The sequence below is a fragment of the Trachinotus anak genome, unplaced genomic scaffold (assembly GCF_046630095.1).
Source record: "Trachinotus anak isolate AG129_WGS33_773 ecotype Australia unplaced genomic scaffold, CSIRO_AGI_Tana_v1 ptg000015l, whole genome shotgun sequence".
NCBI lineage: Eukaryota > Metazoa > Chordata > Actinopteri > Carangiformes > Carangidae > Trachinotus > Trachinotus anak.
Window position 1 is genome coordinate 6,649,284 of NW_027273866.1, and position 21,830 is coordinate 6,671,113.

General features: G+C 42.9%; 1 protein-coding gene across 8 annotated transcripts in view; it reads right to left on the reverse strand.

The window, feature by feature from the left end:
* The window catches only part of qkia (QKI, KH domain containing, RNA binding a), a 72,216-nt gene extending 50,758 nt beyond the window's left edge, over positions 1-21,458 (reverse strand). For 4 of the 8 annotated variants that reach the window (XM_071499138.1, XM_071499134.1, XM_071499136.1 and 1 more), the window contains exon 1: positions 21,040-21,321. In XM_071499138.1, coding sequence (XP_071355239.1) covers positions 21,040-21,184 — 145 coding nt within the window. In that variant the 5' untranslated portion in view covers positions 21,185-21,321. Of the gene's footprint in view, positions 1-21,039 lie in introns of all 8 variants that reach the window. The other 4 variants (XM_071499139.1, XM_071499137.1, XM_071499135.1 and 1 more) reach the window with 3 other exon arrangements.
* Positions 21,459-21,830: the final 372 nt, after the last annotated feature.

Genomic DNA, 21,830 nt, shown 5'->3' on the forward strand with positions numbered 1-21,830 from the left:
GCGTGTGTGTGTGAATGAGTGCGTGAGTGACAGAGAGAGAGAGGGAGAGAGAGTAAGAGTGAAAGAGAGAGTGAAAGAGCAAAAGAAATGTAATGGGTGAGTAATCAGTGTGTGATCAGCTTTGCCTACGGAAAGCAGCTTTAGATGCCTTGTGATGCCTGGTATTAGGCTGATAATATCTGGCACCTGAGACAGATTGAGTCTAACACCAATTAAACTTAAAACCAAAATGATCAAATGTTCAACTCTGCAAAGAGACTGAATGAGTCTTTCCTGTTTAGGGTGATTTAAGATCAAAAACCTATAGTGTTAGGAATCATTCCATCTTTTTCTGCTTGCACATGCATGCATGCTCAACTAATGATTTAAACAGGTGACGAAATGGCTTGGAAGCCGAGGTAAATATAGGCATAAGAAATGTGGTAGTTGTGTCTAAAAAACTACAGCAATCACAGATAGACCTAAATGTGCTAGTGCTGAGTGAAACAAGACTCAGATGAGGAACAAGCCTTTTCACTTTAAAGCTTTGCACTTTAGCAATCACAAAGCCTGGGTACCCGTTGCAAGCGAAAGGATTTGGACGTTTAATGCATTCCTGCCCTTTATTCACAGCACAGACAACTTTATCCAAGACGACACTCCACTTCAACAGTTTAGGGTTTGGCAGGCCAAGCATATGAAAGACGGAGGTTTCTTTTAAAGCAGAGAGCCGAAGTATAGTGTGCATTGGTGGGGGTGACCGAGCCATGAAAACGTATGCATTTCTGGGTCTTATCGTCAACTCACAGCTGCGTCTCTCTCCCCCTCCCTCTTTGTAGAGGAAAAAAGAAGTTTCCTCATGCTTCTGTCTTATTTTTACTCCCTAATCTTTGATTTAACAGTAGGCCTGTACTGCACAATCCTTTGATGTTCACGCACAAACTATTCCTGTGCTGTTAATGAGTATTCTGTACTATCAGCATAGCTCAGAACAGCATATGCATTTCAGTTCTTACAAGGAACATAACAAGTTTAGGTTTGAGGCCCTACGAGTTTGCATTAGGGAACATGTGCGTTAGTCAACTTTAACGTCAACATCCTGTAGCCAGAGGGTTACTATTTCACTCGCCATTATTTACAATTTGCAAGATTGTAAAAATTAATATAGTGAATAGCAGGAGTGTGACACTACATGTATTATCTTGTTTTAGTTTCAGCCCCATGAACCAAGAAATTATGGGGCATGGAACATTATGGTTTCCCAGTAAATAATAGCAACGCTGGACATGCAGGAGTAGATCAGACGACAACTGTGGATCACCATTGTTCAACCTAATTAAGGTAATGTTATGTCTCTGGAAATAGCTACATCAAACACAGCAACTCATTTGCGACAGCATTACCCAACTGTTTCTATTACTTGCAGTAGTCTAAAACACACTGGGGTGCTAGTCGTTCTCCCCATGGCATCTAGTCATCCTCTTTGAGAAAGAAAGGGTAATAAGGAATAGTGCAGGGTGCATTGCTGTGTATATGTGAATACACTCAGTCATGTGTAGTCATTTTCAAACCAATTCATTTTTGGCCACTCACCACTCTGAATTGCATGTGCTGCAGTAGTTGAGTAGGGACTAGAGGCTTCTATAAGCTACAGCAGTCTAGCTAGCATCTGGAGATGGCGTTGAGGGTAAATTTGTAAATCACAGCGACAGACAATAACCTGGGTTATGCTCTGCCCCTCTGAACTGCACAAGTCTCTGCATACACATCAGTCACACATTGTGCCAACCGTCACCACAGGTAAATTCTCAATCTGCTGGTTATCTTCCAAATTTGTAGTCTTTTTAGCACAAAGTTCCCTGCTTGTGTTTCCTCTTGATGTTTCCGTGCAGAACGATAACAGAGGGATAGTGTCACATAAAGGCAATTTTGACTCAAAAACACTTTGGAAGATACCCATTCGATTCAACCCTGCCTGCTGAAGCATCATATTAGCTTTGGCTGACCTTTTGGCACAGGGTGGGATTTTGGCATTTTGGAACAGAACTGGGACAGAGGATTTCGTCACCCATCTCTCTGCACTAACAAGAGATCACTTCGGCCAGCATGGACAGGAGAAATACATAAATACAGCAACTTATGACAACTTTTTCAATATAAATATGGCTTGAGAGTATTGTGAATCAGACTTGGAAAGTATTTTTTAAATTTGTGCCATCAGCTCTTTGTTAATCATGCCACAGTACATTTTAACTGTCCAAATCAAAATGGTACAGAGAAACACATTTCAGTTTTACTTTGCAGTGACTCATCCACATAGTTCCTGAACCCTGACATGATGTGGATATAAGTGCTGGCCCCCACAGGCTGAGGGGTCTAAATGGCTCTAGACAGAAATGACTGTGCGGTTTGCTGGAAGCCGGGAGAGATTTATGTTGTGTGTCAGGGATATTCCGAAGGCAGGCTGGGTAAAAAGCTCCAGCGTCAGGTCTTTAAGTAGATAGGTCACTAAATAAACGACTGGCATAACAAGGTTTCTGGATCTCTCTTCTCTGAGCCAGGTAAAAAAAGTAATAAAATACAGAAAAATGCTAACATGCACATACACACTTTCCTAGCTATCTCATGGGTAAACAGCAAGCCAAGACACAGAGGAACTGTGCTTTCATCCAAATTGGGAATGGATGGTTGATGCATTGTACAGCAGAAAAATGCTTCTGCACACTTGCAACTGTCTGAGGCGTACACTATGGTACAGAAATTGCAGAAAGTATATACATCTAAGGTGTGTGTATACACGTTCACGTTTATATCCAAGCCAACTACCTCCCCGAAAGCTGCATGTTCCGCTCTCTGATCTCAATAATGAGCTGACGCCGCCTGAAAACACACACATAGATAACAACTCGTACAACATTTAGTTATGTTCGAACAGTGGACAGGAATATGTGTGCCCTGACACAAATTCAAGTGCATATAATACATATAAAAACAAACACTAGGCTAAACATTAAAAACACCCACACACACATAAGCTAATAAGCTTTTGTGTGTTTGTAGGCAAGGCTCCCCTGAGAGACTGAACCCACAGAAATAACACTGCTCACAGGAGGAGGAGGGAAACTGCCTTAGAGAAAAATCTGCTAAACAAATACAGCAGGAAACATCGCTACACCTCTCCTCCATCGTGCCTTAATAGCCATTCCTTCATATTTAGTCTAGTGAGTAAAAACACAGATTACAGAAACACACAGCTGTTCCTTATCAAGCACCAACCCCCATATTCTCCCTTAACTGGTAACTAGTTTCATAAATTCACCATGATGACTGACAGCAGAGGAAGTCAGTGCAGCAAAGTTGTAGATTGTAAAAGGCAAACATAAGGGGGAATATTGTTTCTTCTATCTTTAATAGCAGAATACAACAAGCTCATTAGGGCTATTACACAGATGTATGATATCTTATTGGAAAATTGAATTATATATACACAGTACCGCTTCAACACAAAGAGCAAGAATTGTTTTTGCAACCTATTAAAATCACGTTTGGTTTAAATTTGGTTTCTCTTTGATCTTTTTAATCAAAATATTGACAAAAAATTAAATCATTAGCCTATCAAATCGAACCATGAGTTAAAGACCTTAATTACGTCAGAAACATTGACAAATTGGAGGCACAGTTTACATGTTCCTCTACTCTGGCTGAACCCCTGGGAATATGTATGCTAAAAGCAGAATGTGTAGGTGTGGTGATGGCCACGAACAGCAATCAGCAAAGCCATTAATCATAACCGTTGACAAATGCAATGTTTTCTGGGGCCGTCACTGTGGCTGCATGCAGGGGAAGGTAAGAAGTGCCAAGCTGAATGTGGCTTTCTGTGGCTCCTGGCAGCAGTGGTGACGGTGTGCTATAAGAACGTGTCATAGCACGTTAGCTTGCCGATTAAACAAAGCAAACGACAGAGCAGACAAGGAGAGAGGGACCAAAGCAAAGACGGAGCTGAGGGGCAGATAAGAAAAAGCAGAAATTGTGATAGAGGGGAACAAAAGGGACTGAATATGCTGGGTGGTGAAATGCATAGTCGAAAAAATATAACATGAGCCTGTATTGGAAATTATCCTTAAGTGAGATGGCGAAATGTGTTTACCCTCTCATAACAACAAGTTAACATTTGAGTAGAGCGACAACTGTCACTTAACAACTCCAGCACCAGCAGTGACAGATGAACAGGTGCAGTGATTGCACTGGAAAATGTGGCTCAAAAGTGGTCCAAGTTAACTGAGGCTTAAGGAGGAGTTATGATGGCAATTTAGAGATCATGATAAACAGTGAGGCAAAGTCATCTAACATCTGTCGTGTGGCAAGAAATGCAGTGTTACAGAATATCCAAAATTGCATGACCACAAAGACAGTATTTAAAATGCTAACAGTCAGAGAAAATCTGTTGTGGTCCCAAAACTGGCAGCTACCAATAGGGTTAGAAAGAAAATGACAAAATGGCAAATACTAGAGCAGTTTGAAGTTGCCAAAGCAAGTCATCCACTGGCCCTTCACTGGGGGATGGTAAACTGGAAGTAACAAGATTAGCAGGTCCATATTTTTTTTTTTTGCTATGTTTACAATTTTGAACTGACCCTCTACCAATTACTCACAATAATCAAATGGGAAGAAAAAATATCAAAAAATTTAAGTAGTATTTTAAAAGGTCAACATGCATTCAACACTCTGGCCCAACTAAGGTAAATAATTTACAGGATTCCTAAAAAAAAGTTCTATCAAAAACCCGTCATATTCTTCTCACATCACCATGCTATCCCAGCCCCAGCTAAACAGTGAAATTAGTGTTTCAGACAGTATCTGCAGAGCTATTAAGACCTCAGACTAAAATTAGAACAAGGGATCATCACATTTGATGATGTGGAACTGCTTTATGGGGCTGTGTGCTGGTGGGGGGCATGCTGGCAGCTCAATGAGCCATAGGAGTGCCAGTTTTGTGCACTCAGTGGGGTCTACCATAGAATGAGGTGAAACGGGCAGGGAGGGTTGGCTCAATACTGAACCATAATGGCTTACTCTTAATGGCTGCCGCGAGGGGCCAACGTTCATTACTCTCTGCGTGGGGGACTTTCAACAGGATCCTGAGGTGAAACTTGTGAGCGCGCGTGCACAAGCACACCCACACACACACACTCGCTCTTAGACTTGAGGGAGGCACCCCAAAGCGAAAAAGCAAGGTGCATAGCTACTGAAACAATCTTTCTTTCTCACACTCACACAGATATAGTTCCTCTGTCAGGAAGCACTGGGGAGTGTTAGTGTGGTAGGTAACAGAATGGGATAAGCTCTTTCCCAGAGTAGTTTCGTAATATTGCTAATTATTCCGCAATTGCAGCACAGCAGAAGCAGTGCTAATACTTCCTCTCTCCTCGGTTCACCTTAAAGTAGCCCAATACCCTAGCTCAGCTGAAACAGGCAACCTAATGCTCACAAATGCAGACTCAGACTCCCTCTGAAATATCCAGCAAAGATGGGCTATTTTACTGCTGCTTTCGCCATCTAAAGGGGGAACGATATGTAGCGTTAAATTGGAAGCCACACAGCAATAGTCATTTAACAGGCTGGCTTTAAGAGAGAAGCCTCATGAGCTGAAAGTGCTTTCACAAATTTGAGCGGATATACTTGGTCAAAAAAAAGGAAAAAGCCTGCCTAAACTAAGCTATAATACCTATAATAGTATTATAATAGGTATATCATGTGTGGTTGTATGCATACCAAAAAGGATGTTTAGTTATGATAGAAGCAATAAAAACTGGTGGATTAATTAGTATGAACATAAACACACATTCAAAGCATGAACAAAATATTCACACACAAACAGCCAAACAGATTGTTGGTTTTTCTGCATCTCATGGGAACTCATTTGACAGACTTTACCTGCCAGAGAAATCAGGTAAACAAACAAAAGTGAGACCTGTGCCGTGCTGCGCCCCGCTATTCAAGAAATCACTCTCTCACTTTGCTTTAACCCATTTAAGGCTGCTTTCAGTGTTTCAGTCGATGTGCACACACTACATATGCTTCCAGTAACACAACAATCTTATCCACTGACGCCTCAGGCATACTTTTTACAGACATGTATCTGAACTTGCACAGACACACACAAGCACAGGATGCATGCTGTGAGCTCCACAAGATGTGAGACTACGAGATAAGGTATGGGAAGAATAACAGGATAAAGAGTCAGGATGCATGCTGATGGGATGTGTGTCAGCTTGCGTTGTCGACTGGAAGAACAGTCCTTGGCCCCAATTTGTGTTCACTGTTGCCCTAGAACCATGTACTCTGCTCTGTGAAAAAAGGGGGTATCCCTCTCCTTTGTCCATTGCCTGGGGGGACTCAAGGAAATGGACGTTTCCTGTCAGGAGACACCCACTCTTGTTAAGATATAAACAAACACTGTGCCTCAAAGGGGTGACCAAAGAGCTGACCACTATTTATCTACTAAACACATTTCAAATGTGTCTATCCCAAGACACAGCTGCCCCCTCCGTCATGCAACAATGCCAGGAAAGGTCCAGCTGTCAGAAGAGGAAACAAGAGAGGAAGGAAGGAAAAGCTCTGACTGTCAATGTGACTGGAGACGATAACATGCACTGTGCTTCCTGTCCCCACCCCTGTAACTAAGGAGACCACAGTGCTCACAGCCAATGGGGAAGATGACAGGGAGGAAGGATAATTTCTCATGCTCCCCACCATCAGTTCAAAAAACCTTTTTAACTTTGTGTCTCTCTGTGATATAATCTCCATTTTTGTTCAAAGGGATATCTCGCCCATGCTTCCAAAATAATCTGCAAATGCAGTGCGACGGTGTGTTTGGTGGAATTGTAAAGGTTAATGCATGGTGCACAAACTAGGAATTCAGGTTACGGCAGAGCTTATTCAGCTGGTCATTTTCATCACAGTTGAACACTGCCAAATGGCAACACAGAGGGAGGATGAGACAGGCGCTGCATTTTAACTGTAGATCTTAGACAAATCCTTACATCAACTGTGACTCAAGTCATTTTTGGTAAGGAACAGATGGGTGAAGCAGGAGTCTGCCAGAAGTGCAGCACTGAGAATGTCAACAAACAGATTGAAAAAAAAAATCTCTTTATTTAATATGTGTTTGGTAGGTGGGGGATTGACAGAATGAGGAACAACCACATTTTTTTCACTCTCTCATTATTAGGGAACAAGGTCACTTGATTACAGCAGGAAAGAATTGATACAAAGAAACAGAGATGGAAGCAACAGAGAGAAAACTGCCTTAGAGTGTGTTGCATTAGCAATTAAATGCATTAATTTTCAATCCTGTTTTCTGTGACAGACAGGATGAAAAAGAAAAAAAAAGGTGGTACCTCAAACACCTACTGAAACTTGATTTATTCAAAGGGACAATAAATGTTAAAATGCAGATGTGCATGGCTATCATTCAATAATATTAGGCATTGTCACTGATTTACTGTTAAAATATGACTCACAATAAATATTACTAAGAAAATACTGTTACAATCTGATGCAATCAAATCCAACAACTCTGTAATAAATCCTACCTTTATGAATTTTATCATCCTCAGCTGTTGATAAGATTCTGCCAAAGAGGCACTCATTAAGCTCCCTGGTTGCTTCGCAGAGTTTGTGTTCTTGTTGCATTGGATTGCATTTTAATAGAAAAAAAAGCGTAAACTATTTATGAGCTCAGGTACAACTTTCCAAAACAAATGCAGTGTACCCTCATTAATGTAAAAGAGGTGAATGACATATTTAAATACTTCTCAGTATAATACACAATAATTCAACAGCGCCACAAACATAAGCCTTTAAAATTGCCACAAAGTTTAATCAAACCGTCTCAACAAAGACTGGTACACTCAACTGCATGTAGTGTTATCATCACAACAGGCCATGATTGACATGTTCAGGTGAAAGTCACCAGTTAACAGCTGATACTGGTGACACCAGTACTAGTCCTGCATTGTGTATTTTCTTACTTATGTGAAATTTAGAAAATTTTCCTTGCTAGTGCTAATTAGCTAATGTGTCATCCTGTAATGTTAGCTTCTCGCTCCCCCTGAAGTGATTTAGCAGCTGCAATTATAGGTGACAGCAATTTAATTTGAGCAATGCGCCCTTAGATTCTCCATGCAGAAAAAAAAACATGGTAAGGACATGAGTTCTGAACACAGGAAGCCATGCAGGTTACAACACAAAGTGTATGTATGTTCGCTGTTGTTTCATCCCCAGGAACAGGGCCTGCTGGGGCTTGTAGCTACCATCTTAGGTTCCAGTCTAACAGGCACTTAGTCGTTGCCCCTCGGTGTGACAACACACAGACTCACATCACATCTGTTGTTGTGTCTTTGTGCTGGATCTTTATTGTCTTCATTGCCTGACACACCATTTTTCCAGGATCTGAATCTTCTTTAGTACATTACAAATTAACAATACTGTAAGAAATATCAGGATGGATATGCATGGTCCTCTGCCAGAACTTCAACTGTTTCAAGCCAAGTATTCAAGGATGGATTGTGTACAAGTGTTGGTAGTCGTAAATCTAACTGGTACTGATTGCCTTTGAAGAACAAACGGGCCTGGCATTGTTAAGACGTGCTGTCTGATGCACTTCCAGATATTAAGATTGCTTGTCTTGAAGGACAGACACTGAAAAGAGGAGGAAATGGCTCCCCCTTGTTCCCTGCTGTCTGCGGATCATAAGAAGAGCTGCTCTTCGGCTGTGCCTTTGTTTGGTCCTGGAGTTCATCTGGTTGATCTGTTTTGTCTGCCAAGTCATGTTGAATGTACCATTTAGAGCATTTAAAAAACAAAGATGTTGAAGGGGACGTACCAACTTGGCCAGAATTTCATAAAGGGGGGAGAGGAAGAGATAAAAGAAAAAGAGAGGGAAGCCTTCTTGTCGACTCATCTGTCATTAACCAGGCTTTCACTGTGCTTAAGCCTTTAAACATCGATCTGTCTCAATGCGCTTGGGTGTGAGGGCTTAACAAATCTGCAAATGCATATACATGTGCACAATTATAGCCAGTAGGCACAGGCATGTTTTTGTCGACCACCCGATGTTTGAGCCTTTTGAGTGAATGAGTGGAGAGCCGAGCGCATACTGAGGTCCTCAGCGCAGACAGTGAGAGCTGGGCTGATGCAAACAGACGGACCACCTTGTGGGCCTTTAATGTCACCACTGGTCCTCACATGAAAGAGGCAATGTAGCCCCAAGGCTGGATTTCTGCCACACATGCTCACATTCGAGAAGTGAGGGAAGCTACAAAGGAGAAAGAAACAAATGGAAGAAGAGAGCGAGTGAAGAAAAATCTGGAGGAACAGAGGATGAGAGAGGAGAACAGAAAGACGGAGTGGAAAAGAGGGTGACAAGAGCTACAGTCACTCTGCTAAAATAAATAGGTAAAAAGACAAAGCCAGGAAAAATGAGTCACTCCTTTGGGAACAGATACTGATTTTTTTCTTTGAAGAACGCTGTAAAATGATGGAACACTCCTCATACAAAGCATCACAATACCTATCATTTATTCTGCAAAATGAAAGGCAATATAAGATAAACATGCATGTATATGTTTAAGCATAAAGAAAAAGATAAAGAGGGAAAAAGCAAAGCAAACTGTGTATGTGTGTCTGGGGTGCAGACAGAGAGTAGGATGTTATACATGGTGATGAGGGAGGAGTGGAGACGGAACCGAGGTCTGGTTCATCGAAAGTGTCAGACGTTCAATAAAAATAAGGTTGCAGGAAGCTCTCCCATCACAAACAGCCTAAACTCACGTCAGACAAATACTCTCCAGGAAAGCAGAGTAGGGGAGAGGAGAGGAAAGGTGGAAGAAGGGAGGCGAGAGAAGGATTAGATGGGACAGAGAGAGACAAGTCCATCTCCTGGCAGACTATTCTTCACCTTAAGGTGTCAACAACAGCTGGCACCTTGGCACCTTGCTCACCGCCACACCTGTCTCACCTGCTGTGTCTACATACCGACCATCCCCAGCTGCCTTTAACCTTCCCTAGAGGACCAATCACGTTGACAGTAAATTATGTCATTTACCCACACAATGGAAGTGATCACAAACATATGTCCAATTCAAAAGGTAAACTTTTACAGCAATTTGAGACAAATCCCTCTAAAAATCAATGCACTCCATGTCAGTAAGTTTGTCTTGGCATGTTCCACAAGAGCATATATACACCAGACAGACAGGAGCAGGTGCAATCTTATCCAAGACAACAATAAAGAAACACCTTGTAAGTCTTTTATGGGCAACATTCCTGTGTAATGACACTGAGCCGAGATGGTAGAAGTTAAGGCCAAAGTGTGCTGGAGCAGCATGTAGAAGGTAGAGAGAAACTGTTTAACTGCACCAGCTGGTTGTGCTTTCTTAAATCACCAAACAACTCTATAGAATCTTTTTCAAGCTCCATTAGGAGTTACGTGACCCATAAAATACTGTTGCATTGTTAGTCTGTTTAATACATGTGAGCTATGTGACAAGGTGTAAGCTAGTATACAGTGTATTACTCATTGATAAGACAATTAGGTCTTAGGTCAAAGGTGCGTCTGGAAATCAAGCTGCAGTAATCAGGATCATGGTTGGGGTCAAGTAATGTAATAAATTTTGTACGCCAGTTATCAAAGAGGACAATATATGCCTGTTGTGTCCATGAAAACTACCAGTTTATGCTGTACTTAAGATATGCTCTTTGCCAAGCTGCCTGAGCAGCAACAAAAATGTAGTCAGGTAAAACTGTAAACTGTTTATCGCAGAAGTGTTTCTTCAATCCCATCCTGCATGCCTCCAGCAGAGACGTTATTTTATAGGTTAGCAATTAGCATTAATGATATATTCAATATTTTTATGTTTACATTGTTACACTCACTATACACAATAGTTGTCGAGAAAATGGCTGCCTGAAATTGGTTTTTGCTTCCTGGATCACAAATTACAAAAGGATGTGATCAACGATCAACACACCCCAAGGAAGAATGTTAACATTCACTTGTTTATTTCATGATACAAAGCAATGTTGCCGGTGAGAAGCTGTGCCCTGGAAATTGTTTTTCTTGCCAACAAAAAAATATAAGAAAAAGATCCTTCCTTCGACATGCTCCAAGTTGTCTCGATTATCACCATTCAGCTGTGAGAGGAATAGTGAAGACAGGAGGCTACGTGCAGCTAATAAACCAAGTGACAAATGCATTGCAATGTAGTGGCCTTGTTTGACAGACAGCACTTGTGTGCATACTTCTATGTGAACTGGACTGGTAGGAATGACCCAGTGTGTGTGTCTGGCCCATTAAAGCACAAAAAGCCATTGTCTATCATTAGCTGTGGGGGAGGAAGGGAGAGACAGAGGGGTGGCGTGTGGAGCTGAGGGAGGGGTCAGCGACCTTCCTCATAACCAACCAGATGACCTCATTCAAAGCACATAGGAATCCTCTGTCTCCCCCCACTGTTCTTTATCACACTCACCATCCTCCCCTCGCTTTAGGCAGCCTTGCTCGTCTTTTTCCTTTCAGCGAACACAATCAATCTACTGAGCGGGGACGAGGTTCACACTCACTAACCCTTTCATACAGACAGCACATTCTTCCCTGCCAGTTATGGTGGGTTTTTCATGCCAGTCTTTCCTATGTTACACACAGTGCTAAAGAGTCTCCTTTGTTTCACCAATTAAAAACTAATCATACAAAACCACCCATTGTTTCTGCTCGGTAATCTCCTCCCAACCACTGCACTGATAAGGACAGACGGACTTAAGCCTCACCACAAACAGACAAGCAACGACAAATGCTAAACAAACAGGACACAAAACTATTCCACTTGTGGTTGTACAACTGTGACTTCATTCATGCACTGCTACCGTCACTTATGGTGGGAAGCATTGCACATGGACATAAATTATGCTAAGCAAATCATGTTTTACATTACAAGACTGCAGGGCAGACAGCCACTGTAAAAGACAACTGTGGAACACATGTAATTCCAGTTCAGCTCCACAGTTGCTATGTGTGACTGTGTCAGTGGGAGAGAAAAGACCCTGTTCAAGCAATTGAAACACTGCTGAATAGGTTAAGGGGGCAGTGGTTTAAAAAAGAGAATGCTCTGTGACATTGCCTAAAGAAATCTGTGCAAACTTCCTCATAGATACCAGCATAAATTCCATCACTACAACCAAGGAGCAAAAAACAAGTTGAGCAATGTGCTGCTAACTCGCAACCCCTCTTTAATCTGATAACTTAAGCAATAGCATCCCATTGCAAGTCATACAGAGTGTCATGGGTGACTGAGTAAAAGTGGTGGAACACCGAACCTGAATATCTGCAGTTTGGAATGAGCTCTCTGTTTTGCACTCTAAAACAGAGCACACTGTGCTTACAGAAAGCCTTGCAGACACAAATGCTTGGAGGCTATTCTTCTTCCTCCTACTGCCGTGCTTCTGTTTTACACTTAACACACTTGACATGTGATCAAACCTGTTTCACTGTCTCTAAAATACAATTTGTAAAGCTACCTACACAAAGTAAATTCTCACAAAAATACAACTATAACAGTGCTTATCTGAAGTGGAGCCCAAAGTACCTGTCTACTATTAAATGTTTCACAATATATGAAAATCAATCTGTATATATATATTTTTTTAAATAAACCTTAAGTAGGGACCATGCAACACTAAAATACAACAATATGGTTATCATTATTGCTTGTACCTTAAGCTTAAACATCTGAACAATATTTACACTTGTTTGAAGCAATGTTGACAATACTTGTATCTGTACCGGTTTGTTCTCGTCAGCGCTGAGAAGCTATCCCAAGGTGGCAGTCCAACACATGCTAGAAAGATTTTTCACACAATGTCAATTTCTTTCAAAGAAAGACAAGGGAAATCTAAAGGGACACCATCATCTAAAAAAGAAAAAAAAAAAAACAAAAACAGCACAGCAAACATCTTTACAAAATCATCTGCATTCAAGATACAACGCCAGTAGAACAATGACTGCTCGAGGTAAAAATACAAAATAAGATTGGCAAACTGCAGCATTACTGTGAGAGTACCAAAAACAAGTCTAGATATCACATTTTCTCTAGTAAGGACTGGCTGCTGGAAAGCTTGTCTACAGATGAATCAAAGACAAGGCTACAGCTGCAGTTGGAGAGTTTAGGTGAGGAGACAGTTGCATCAGAGGTGACCGTACCAGTGTACAAACACCACAGCCAAACATATTATGGGATATGCCCAAAATTTGGATTGAAGGAAATGGTGCAGAAATGAAATGAAATAAAAATATGTATTTGCTCGCGATTAATAGTGAAACTGGAGAATCAATACGGTGTAGTGTCAACAAAGCAGAAGAGAGCAACAGGGAGAAGTGTGACTATAACGTGGATTTTGACATGTAAGGACTGAAGCATCTAAAAATGTTTAGATGCTGTAAAGAATATATTTAGGGAAGCAGCCTAGACTGGTTATGGTAGGAGTTTCTAGTGCTTGGTATTGGATTGAAAAACGCTACAGAGGAATCTCACCACCTTGCCACCTCAGTTTCTGTGGCCCTCAGGGAAGGTTATGGCAGCACCACCTGCTCTTGCCAAGCCTCACAGAAACAACACAGTTTCCTGAGGGACAAGTAAATTATTCCTCTTTGATTTATTGGCCAGTCTGCGACTAGTGAGACACCAAGGCAAAGGCTGCGAAGCACAAGCACACTAATCCGCTGGGGTGTTGTGAGGGAGGATGAGGCTAGTGAACTTCTCAGACTAGAGGGTCTAGACAAGGATGAGGGGGGCAATCAACAGTTAGTGAAATATGAGTGAGTGTGCCACAAAATCACATGGTTAAGGAAAACACTAGTGACTTCTAGACTTTAATATTTTCGTACAAGTGGAGTGGAGTTTGGTATAGCCAGCTGTGACAGAAACCCTATCAAATTATGGCCAAATCGTGCATTCAACATTTCTAGATTTTTAAAGCAAAGTAAAAGTTCTTATGCCTCACTGTGGATGGCATTCACATTAATCTGAGCTAAAACGCAGTATGAGAGAGTGTGTGGGGAAAACAAACACCAGGCTGGAGGTTAAGTGCTCTGACTGTGCTCCCGGTAAAATTCCTGAGCTGGCTGCCAACGCTCGCTTACCATTCCTCCTCTGAAAGGAGAGAGAAAATGAATGCAGAGGGGTGGGCGAGTGAGAGGAACAGAGTGAGCATTCAGCTCAGTTTTTCACCTCCTTTCTATGATAAAAATGGGGAAGGAAACAGGAAACGGTGACAAATGTTACTGGTATGATCCCTGAGAAATCTTGCTGTTAGAAACTGTATCTGCAGTGACAGTTCATACGCTTTTAAAGACGAAGACAGGAGGAGAAAGGGCGAGTGAATAAGGGGGACTACTTTGTGTGAGGTGGGGTGGGAGAGCTATTTGAAGCACTCAAAGTATGTGACAGGGTGGGGCCTATACTTCTCCTGACTGTGTTGCATATCCGCACAAATGTGTGGAGGAGGAACGAGATGAGAAATGATTCATGATGTAATCTAAATTAGTCAAAAGAAAGCTGGAAGACAGAACCACCTCTGTGGGAGAGAGCAAAAGAGGAGCAGGCTTCTCTTGTCACCACAGCGAGAAAACAGCTCCCCCTCATTCTCCCTGTCTGTCTGAAGGAAAAACAAACCACTGACTCGCCTTTCTCCATAGGCCTTTCCAGTCTGAAACGGGCGTTACTTCCCGTAGATGTTTTACATAAGACACAAAAAAAATTCAGAAAAGAAATGGTAAAAGCTGACTTTAGATGGGTCAAGGGCAATGGGAGGAGCCATGGTTTCAGAAAAAAGGAGTAAGCAACACATTTTAACATACAAGTAAGTGTCAGCAAGCTGTTGTAATATATTTATTACAACATCCCCTGATACATCTTCCTCTTTAACCCTGCTTTTCTTCATCTGGTACTCACTCAAACACACAGAGCCATGATTGTTCCTTTGACAGAAACTACACATTAACAATCTTTCAGAGAAATTCACTGTGCATCTAGTTACATTATTCGTTGATAATTGTAACAGGATTGCTCGCTTTAGGGCTTGAGGGATGAAAAAAGGAGATAAACCGCCTCTAGCACTGTGTTGTCTAACAGCCGGCAGTAATAGAAGGAAAGACACTTGGTTTTGGCGACAGCCAGCTAGATAGTCAGCCAGGCAGTCAGGGTAGGGCACGGAGACAGGAGGCCAGGCAGAGGCAGCGGTGATAAGGAGGCCCCAGCACTCACGGGATTGAGGCCTGAGATAAGAGCCTGAGCTGCCGTTGGATGACTTTATCATACAGCACCCTCCGGGGGATGGCATTGCTGGGGCTGGAGCAGGGCCAAGGGTATAAGTTAGGTCCGGTGCTGGAGTTAAAACAGGGATTGAAGCTCACACAGGTGGGGGGTACACTGTGGTGGGGCTAATGGATAGGACGGCTGCTATGCAGAGGCAAGTCAGAGGAAGACAGGCTAGGCAAAGCTGGGTCCTGCCACAACCCCTACACCTCACCCTGTCACACTTCTGCCACCACCTAATTTATAACCAGGGAGGAGAGGCTGGGAAAGAGGGAACGCACGAGGGCAAGAGAGAGGCAGACAGAGAAAGAGAATACAAAGCCTCCAATTCTGCTCTCTCACTGGTGGCGACGGCTCAGTAAACCAGCTCACAGAATGGCTCTCGGTTAATTAAATTCCAGCTTATAAGTGGCGCTTTGGGATAGAATGTGGGGAGAAGAGAAAGGGTTGGGGTGGGGGGTTATAACAGGTTTCTGCTTGCAACAACAGTCCTGGCCTAACACCCCTAATTCTCTCTTCCTGTCAGTCTCTATCTGTGCTCTCTCACGGCTCTAAGCTGTATCTTATTTTGCGAGCAGTGCTCAATCTTGTTAGCTGATAAATTGATTGTATGTCAGAGGTTAGTGCAGATCTGGCCTTGTGTTGGGGAATGCCAAGGGTCAAGCTACAACAGGAAAAGTACAGACTGAAACACAGACAGATACAGAGAAAGAAGTAAGGGGGAGAACCATAGAGAGACTGACAGAAATATGAGACATTAGGTAGAAAACCAAACGCAGACGTCTAGCGTTCTCCCATTTATCAAAATCTGTTCTCTAAACAGCTGCTCCCAAAGGACCAGTTCCCTTCAAACGCACCACAGTGGACAGCAGACAGTTTGTCCTCCAAATGCTGACAGCTCTCCTGGGAATGTCCTGTTAAATCACGGCACACAGAGACAAACAAGCAGACAAAAAACTGTATTTGCAAAGGGGGGTGCTGTGGCAAGAACAAGTGCGGTACGATGCACCGCGTAGCTCCACCACGCAGCATGTAATGGAACAATGGGCCATTTAATCTATTATATAAATAAAGCTCAAAATGAGTCAGGAAGGAAAGGTAAGGGGAGCCTGGAATACATTTTTCCAGTCAATCTGACTATTCTGTTCGCCATAGTAACACTCACCACACTTCATGACAACAAAAGACTAAAAATCCTCCCTTTCTCCTATGCTCCACTACCTTACAACAACACCAGCACTTCACTTGTAGGCTACATCTCTAGATGTTATACGGGCTGTCTCCTCCTGCCAAGAGAAAATACAGCAATTTGAAGCAGCTTGTTGGCTGGCAGATCGTAAAGAGACATAAAAAAAACTCCATAGCAGGTGTCACCTCTGGGAGATGAACAACTGCAACGCAAGGGGATTTCAAAAGGGGCCTGTCAATCGGCCAGAGTGACCTTGAGGGACTACATACATATTGGCAACATTACATGGACGTCCATGCACGCATACCACTACAGTTGGGAGCAGTCGTCACACACAAGGGTGGTGTCAGCTTTCTTCCACCATGGAAACAGCTGTGTAGACATGCTCAAAATGTTGGGTGGGTGAGGGAGAGATATGCAGCTGTCGGAGGACTATACTGTTTGAGAGACGGATAATTTGGGAAAGAGTTCAAGCGTTTAGCTGTAACTGGTTAGAGTGTTGCTCATATTAGGTGCACTTATGTCTGACAAAGGAAAGTATTTAAGATGTTCAATCACATTTAAGGCTACGAAACAGTACTGACTCAGAAGAGAAGTGGTGCTTTTATCAACGATAAACAAAAAAACTTTTGTCCTTCAGCAGACAATACGCCAACGCTTTCCTGAGAGATGGTTATGTGTCTAACACTGCTTCAGCACCAATAGGTTTTCAAGTAGCATCTTCTTTCTTTTTGTAACCTTGAAAAGCCACCTCCTTTCAATGAAACAGAACCGAGTCAAACATTTCACAAAATGCTCTGAAGAGAAAACTACACACACCAAACAAAATAACTTGTTAGATTAAATGTAATTAATACCATAAGTTAAAGATTCCCTTCTGGAGGCAATCCTGTCTGACTCTAAAGTGGCCGTCTGGACATCAAGTGTAATGTTTATCTATGCCGCTGGCAAACACCATAGTCACAGAATATGCTTCATCCACCATCACACGACCCACAAATAAACAATTTAAAAAATACTTTTCTGAACTGGAATTGTAGCAATCTGTAAGCACAGGGCACCTAACGCAGCATAATCAAAATAACACACACAAAATCTTAGGAGGACTGGGCCAAATGGAAAGGTTATTTTAAACACTGTTACTGTGTTTAAAATAACACAGTTATTTTTCTCTTTTTCCAAAACTACACGCACTGGATTGTGCATTTGGTTAGACCTGGGTGGGGTCAGTTTACACCAGCACAAACAGGGAGGGGGAGGAGGTTGGCCCCCAAATATCGCATCAGGGCTTAAGCCCCATCCAAAGGGGGAAAGCAAACCTAACAGCCCCTAACAGGAACCAGACAGTCAGACAGGCCTCTTCTGCACTGGGGTGGCTTTCATCACACACACATGCAATTTTTGGCGGCGTGGTAAAGTTTGGGCTGGTGCTGTGGAAACCCTTGTAAACCTTAGGCTGGGGAGTTGCAAGCGCCTCAGCCATGATTTCTTCAACACCAGACAAGGGAACATTTTATCCTTTTTCTATCTGTCAAGTACTGAACAGAAGCGTCAGACCAGTTCAGTTTTTTCTAACAGCCAGGTTTCCTTAAAGCTACAAAACCATATGGTGCAGGGCATCAAAGTATTTGTTAGAAAAACTAAAAGCTAAAAATACATGCAAATCAGTTCCTCAATTTTATTTCTGACTTAAGACTTTTACGTACATTTTTCAAATGAGGCAAGGCTTAAATTTATAGGTCAGCAGTAGATTTATTTAATTTTAATTTAAACTGCATTTTAATTTTAATTTAAACGGCATTTACAATAGCCAAAGACAGTGTTTACAAAGAAAAGATTTAAAAAATTGAAAATCTGTAGGCTTCAGATGTGTCGAGTTTACTTATAAGCACTTACTGCTTGTGCCACATGCAGACCACATCTGTGCTGAGTGCAGGGTGTTTCCTCTCTTTCTTTACTCCAGCAGTTATTGCACAGCTTTCATGGTATATATTAGCAGGTAACGTGGACAAAATGCAAAGAATTGTGATTGTATATACAAAATGTGAGGCAATTTCACCCAAGGAAAAAAATGAAAATAGCTTAATACGTAGGCTGTATTGGAAAGGTTCAATAATTTAGGGAGTCACTGAGAAAGTAATTTTACATTCAATGTGAACTCAGAATTTTCAAGGTCAACAGTTCACTTAAAAAACACAATCATAAAACCTTTTTAGTGCAGAACTTTTGGTCACTCTCGGTTGCAAACAGATTTTCTTGTTTGACAAAGTAAAAGCCCATAAGAGTGCAGAATAGAATACATCTGATTAAAAAAAAAAAATCACTGTCGACCACAAAATCTAAAAAGAGTTTATTACTTCCAGTGGGTTAGCTCATACAGTGTGCCAACAGCAGCACAGCTGAGTAGTTAAGAGCAAATGAGTGATAGACAGTCTGTGTGCATGGGCCCTCGTCTTTGCCATTCAGAGGCTGTCGGAGTCTACGACCATGGGGGCTGGGAAACAGCAAATGGGAGTGGGAATGAAAAAGAAAACAAGTCTGCTTCCTGACTCCCCCCTCAATGAAAATATCAACACACCCATCATTCCCAATTGAGTACAATAAACCAATTGGCTTTTCAAAAAAAGAACTTCACAGTGCTTCTTTTGTAAGACATTTATGGGGTGTGGAGAGCAACTCAAACTTGATGCTGCTCGTGTGGGGAAAATGCCATCATCACACCCCTGCAACACTTTGTCCTGCTCATTTCTAAACTAACTAAACAAACAATGTTTTGCCACTTAACTGCTTAAAATTTCTGCAAGCCTCAACCTGAAACTGAAGTGCCCCTTACTCCAGATATAAACACTATAACATTACTGTAGATAATGATACTGTTTCTGTGGCCTTAATAGCCAGACTAGAGGGACCTTATCCATTGCACCAACATAACATTGGTGCTTCAAACAGGTATTTTGTTTAGTTTAGTGTTACACATTTTTGAATTATTGTAGTTTCCGAGCAGGAAAGGGAGGAAACTGTCCACTTAACGCCTGAACTGTCTTGTTTATCACCCATCAAGGAAACAAGAAAATCTTTGCAGACCGGTTTGGCAACTACATACTAAAGAGCCTACTCATCCAGACATGCAGCCGAAACTTTGGAGTATGCACTGCTCTGTACCTGCTAGAAATGCATCCCGGAATGTAGACAGAAGCCCTATTATTTTTATTAATCAGTGTCACGGTGTCCAATACGCTACTACACAGCATGGGGACAGTCTGCTAGGGGGCTGTGGCGCTCTCTAGTGTCCCCAGATCCGTTACATAAAGCATAGGTCCAACCTTCCGCTTAGACCAGCTTATGTTATTGATACCATCAACATAAACGGCAAATAAGCCGTCTTTATCTGTGCCGCTGCTTGTGCCAAAATCAGTGACAACGGGGGGGGAAATAAACGTAGACAGACAAATCCCGGCGGGATGGCGCCGCCGACAAAAGGCGACGCAGTTTTGTTAGGGCAAGCTTGACTGGCTAAAAAAAAAAAAAAGGAAAAAAAAACACGACGACTGCTGCAGCAAGGGAAGGAAATATAATCGAGAGAAACATACCCTCGTTTGGAGACAAATATTGTAGCAGCAAAGAGGAGGGAGACAAACAAAACGGTGCCCCTTTTAATGAAAAAGTTAGACGGTTGAAATAATCTTCGTGCACTCCCCCTCCCAGCAGCAACTCACTGGCTATTGTTTGGGCAACAAGCAGACACATTCCTCCGTGCTTTTGAGCTCGGCCGCTGGGCAACAACTCACACAACCCTCGAAGCAGAAACAAGGGAAGCGAAAGTCAACCCTTGTAACACTTCTTGACACACGTCTGAGACGCAGCAGAGGCTGGTTACGTCTTTATTTACAGACAGTGGCTAAATTAACGCCACCGTTTTGGCTCCAGGAGAGTTCAGCGGAACGCAGACACCCAGGCTCGCTAGCTTAAAATGTGGCTAACCCGAGCTAAATTGCTCTGGAACATGTGGAATCAGGGCCCCATCTAAATAAATTGAGGCTGACATTTGATTAACCTCAGGTGGGCTTCGAAACTTCTCTGTGAACACTTTTTCTGAATAGTTTGACAGTGATACGTAGTTCAGATTTTTCTGAGTGACTGTGAGAAAGTTTTCGTCTCGTAGCCTCGAAGTCAAGAGTGCAGTAACAAACTCCGGGGGAGCCTGACGCTAGCAGCACAACTCTCAGATCCACATCTGGCTGTGCTCCAGGGTAAAACAAACTCAAGCAGGGTACTACTGGATGTGAGGTGTTGCTCAGTGGAAGTTGTAAAGGTTTCTACGCCTGCCACGGTCAGCACAATCTCGGGGAGCCCGATGATAGTGAGTGGGTCTGGGTCCCGCTAACGTTACACAGCGGGGACGCCCAGCGAAGCCGTGCCGACACCGGACTGCGCCGTGGTCACGCTTTCCCCTTCCCCGGCGCCCCCCCACCCCCTCCACTTCGCTCCAGACTGCCCGCTTACCTTCATCGAGAAGCCTCTCCAGGTGTGTGAAGATGCCGCAGAGATTTGGCAAACTGGTCATGAGCTTCTTCTCGTTTAACAACTGCATCAAATAGTCGGGACTCGGCCTCGGTCGCTCCTTCACTTCGACCTCTCCGACCATCATTTTTGCGGCGAGAGCGAAGAACAAACCACCGCGAAACACAGCAGAATCCTCTTTTTTTGGGGGGGAAAAGGAGAAAAAAAGAAAAAAAAAAACCTGCAGCTCCAATCCCTCGCTTCCCTCCTCCTAGTGAGCAGAAGACTCTGTAAACCCCCCTAAAAATTCAGCTTTGGTTCGCTCTTGCGGTCTGGGTGCAGAGGGGGCGAAAACACAAACCGTTATCTCCCTTCCAGAGACTCGCGCGCCGTGTGCGCTCGGGGACGTTCGATTCCAACAACTGTAGGCGCGAGAGACTGCTCCACCGGAAAGGGTCCATCCTCTTCAACGCCCATTGGCCAGCGGAGCTTTTCGGGGGACTAACAGGAGAGCCAATGAGCGCTCGGATCCGAGGGAGAGGGGCGGGGCGGAGCGGTCGGTGGAATGAGCGACAGGAATTCGGGCCAATGGTGCGCAGTGCGCAGGAATGCACACGATGCCCCAGAAGCGTTGTCAACACCGAGCAGCACACGTTTGCTCCTTTCTCCCTTTCCTCGCTAATAGCAACGTCATATCATTTAAAATGTGGAGCCCCAAACTCTCTTTTTGTTCCACAAGAATGTGGCACTCTCATCAGATGTCTCATAACTTTAACAGTGGGTCCCACCGTAGA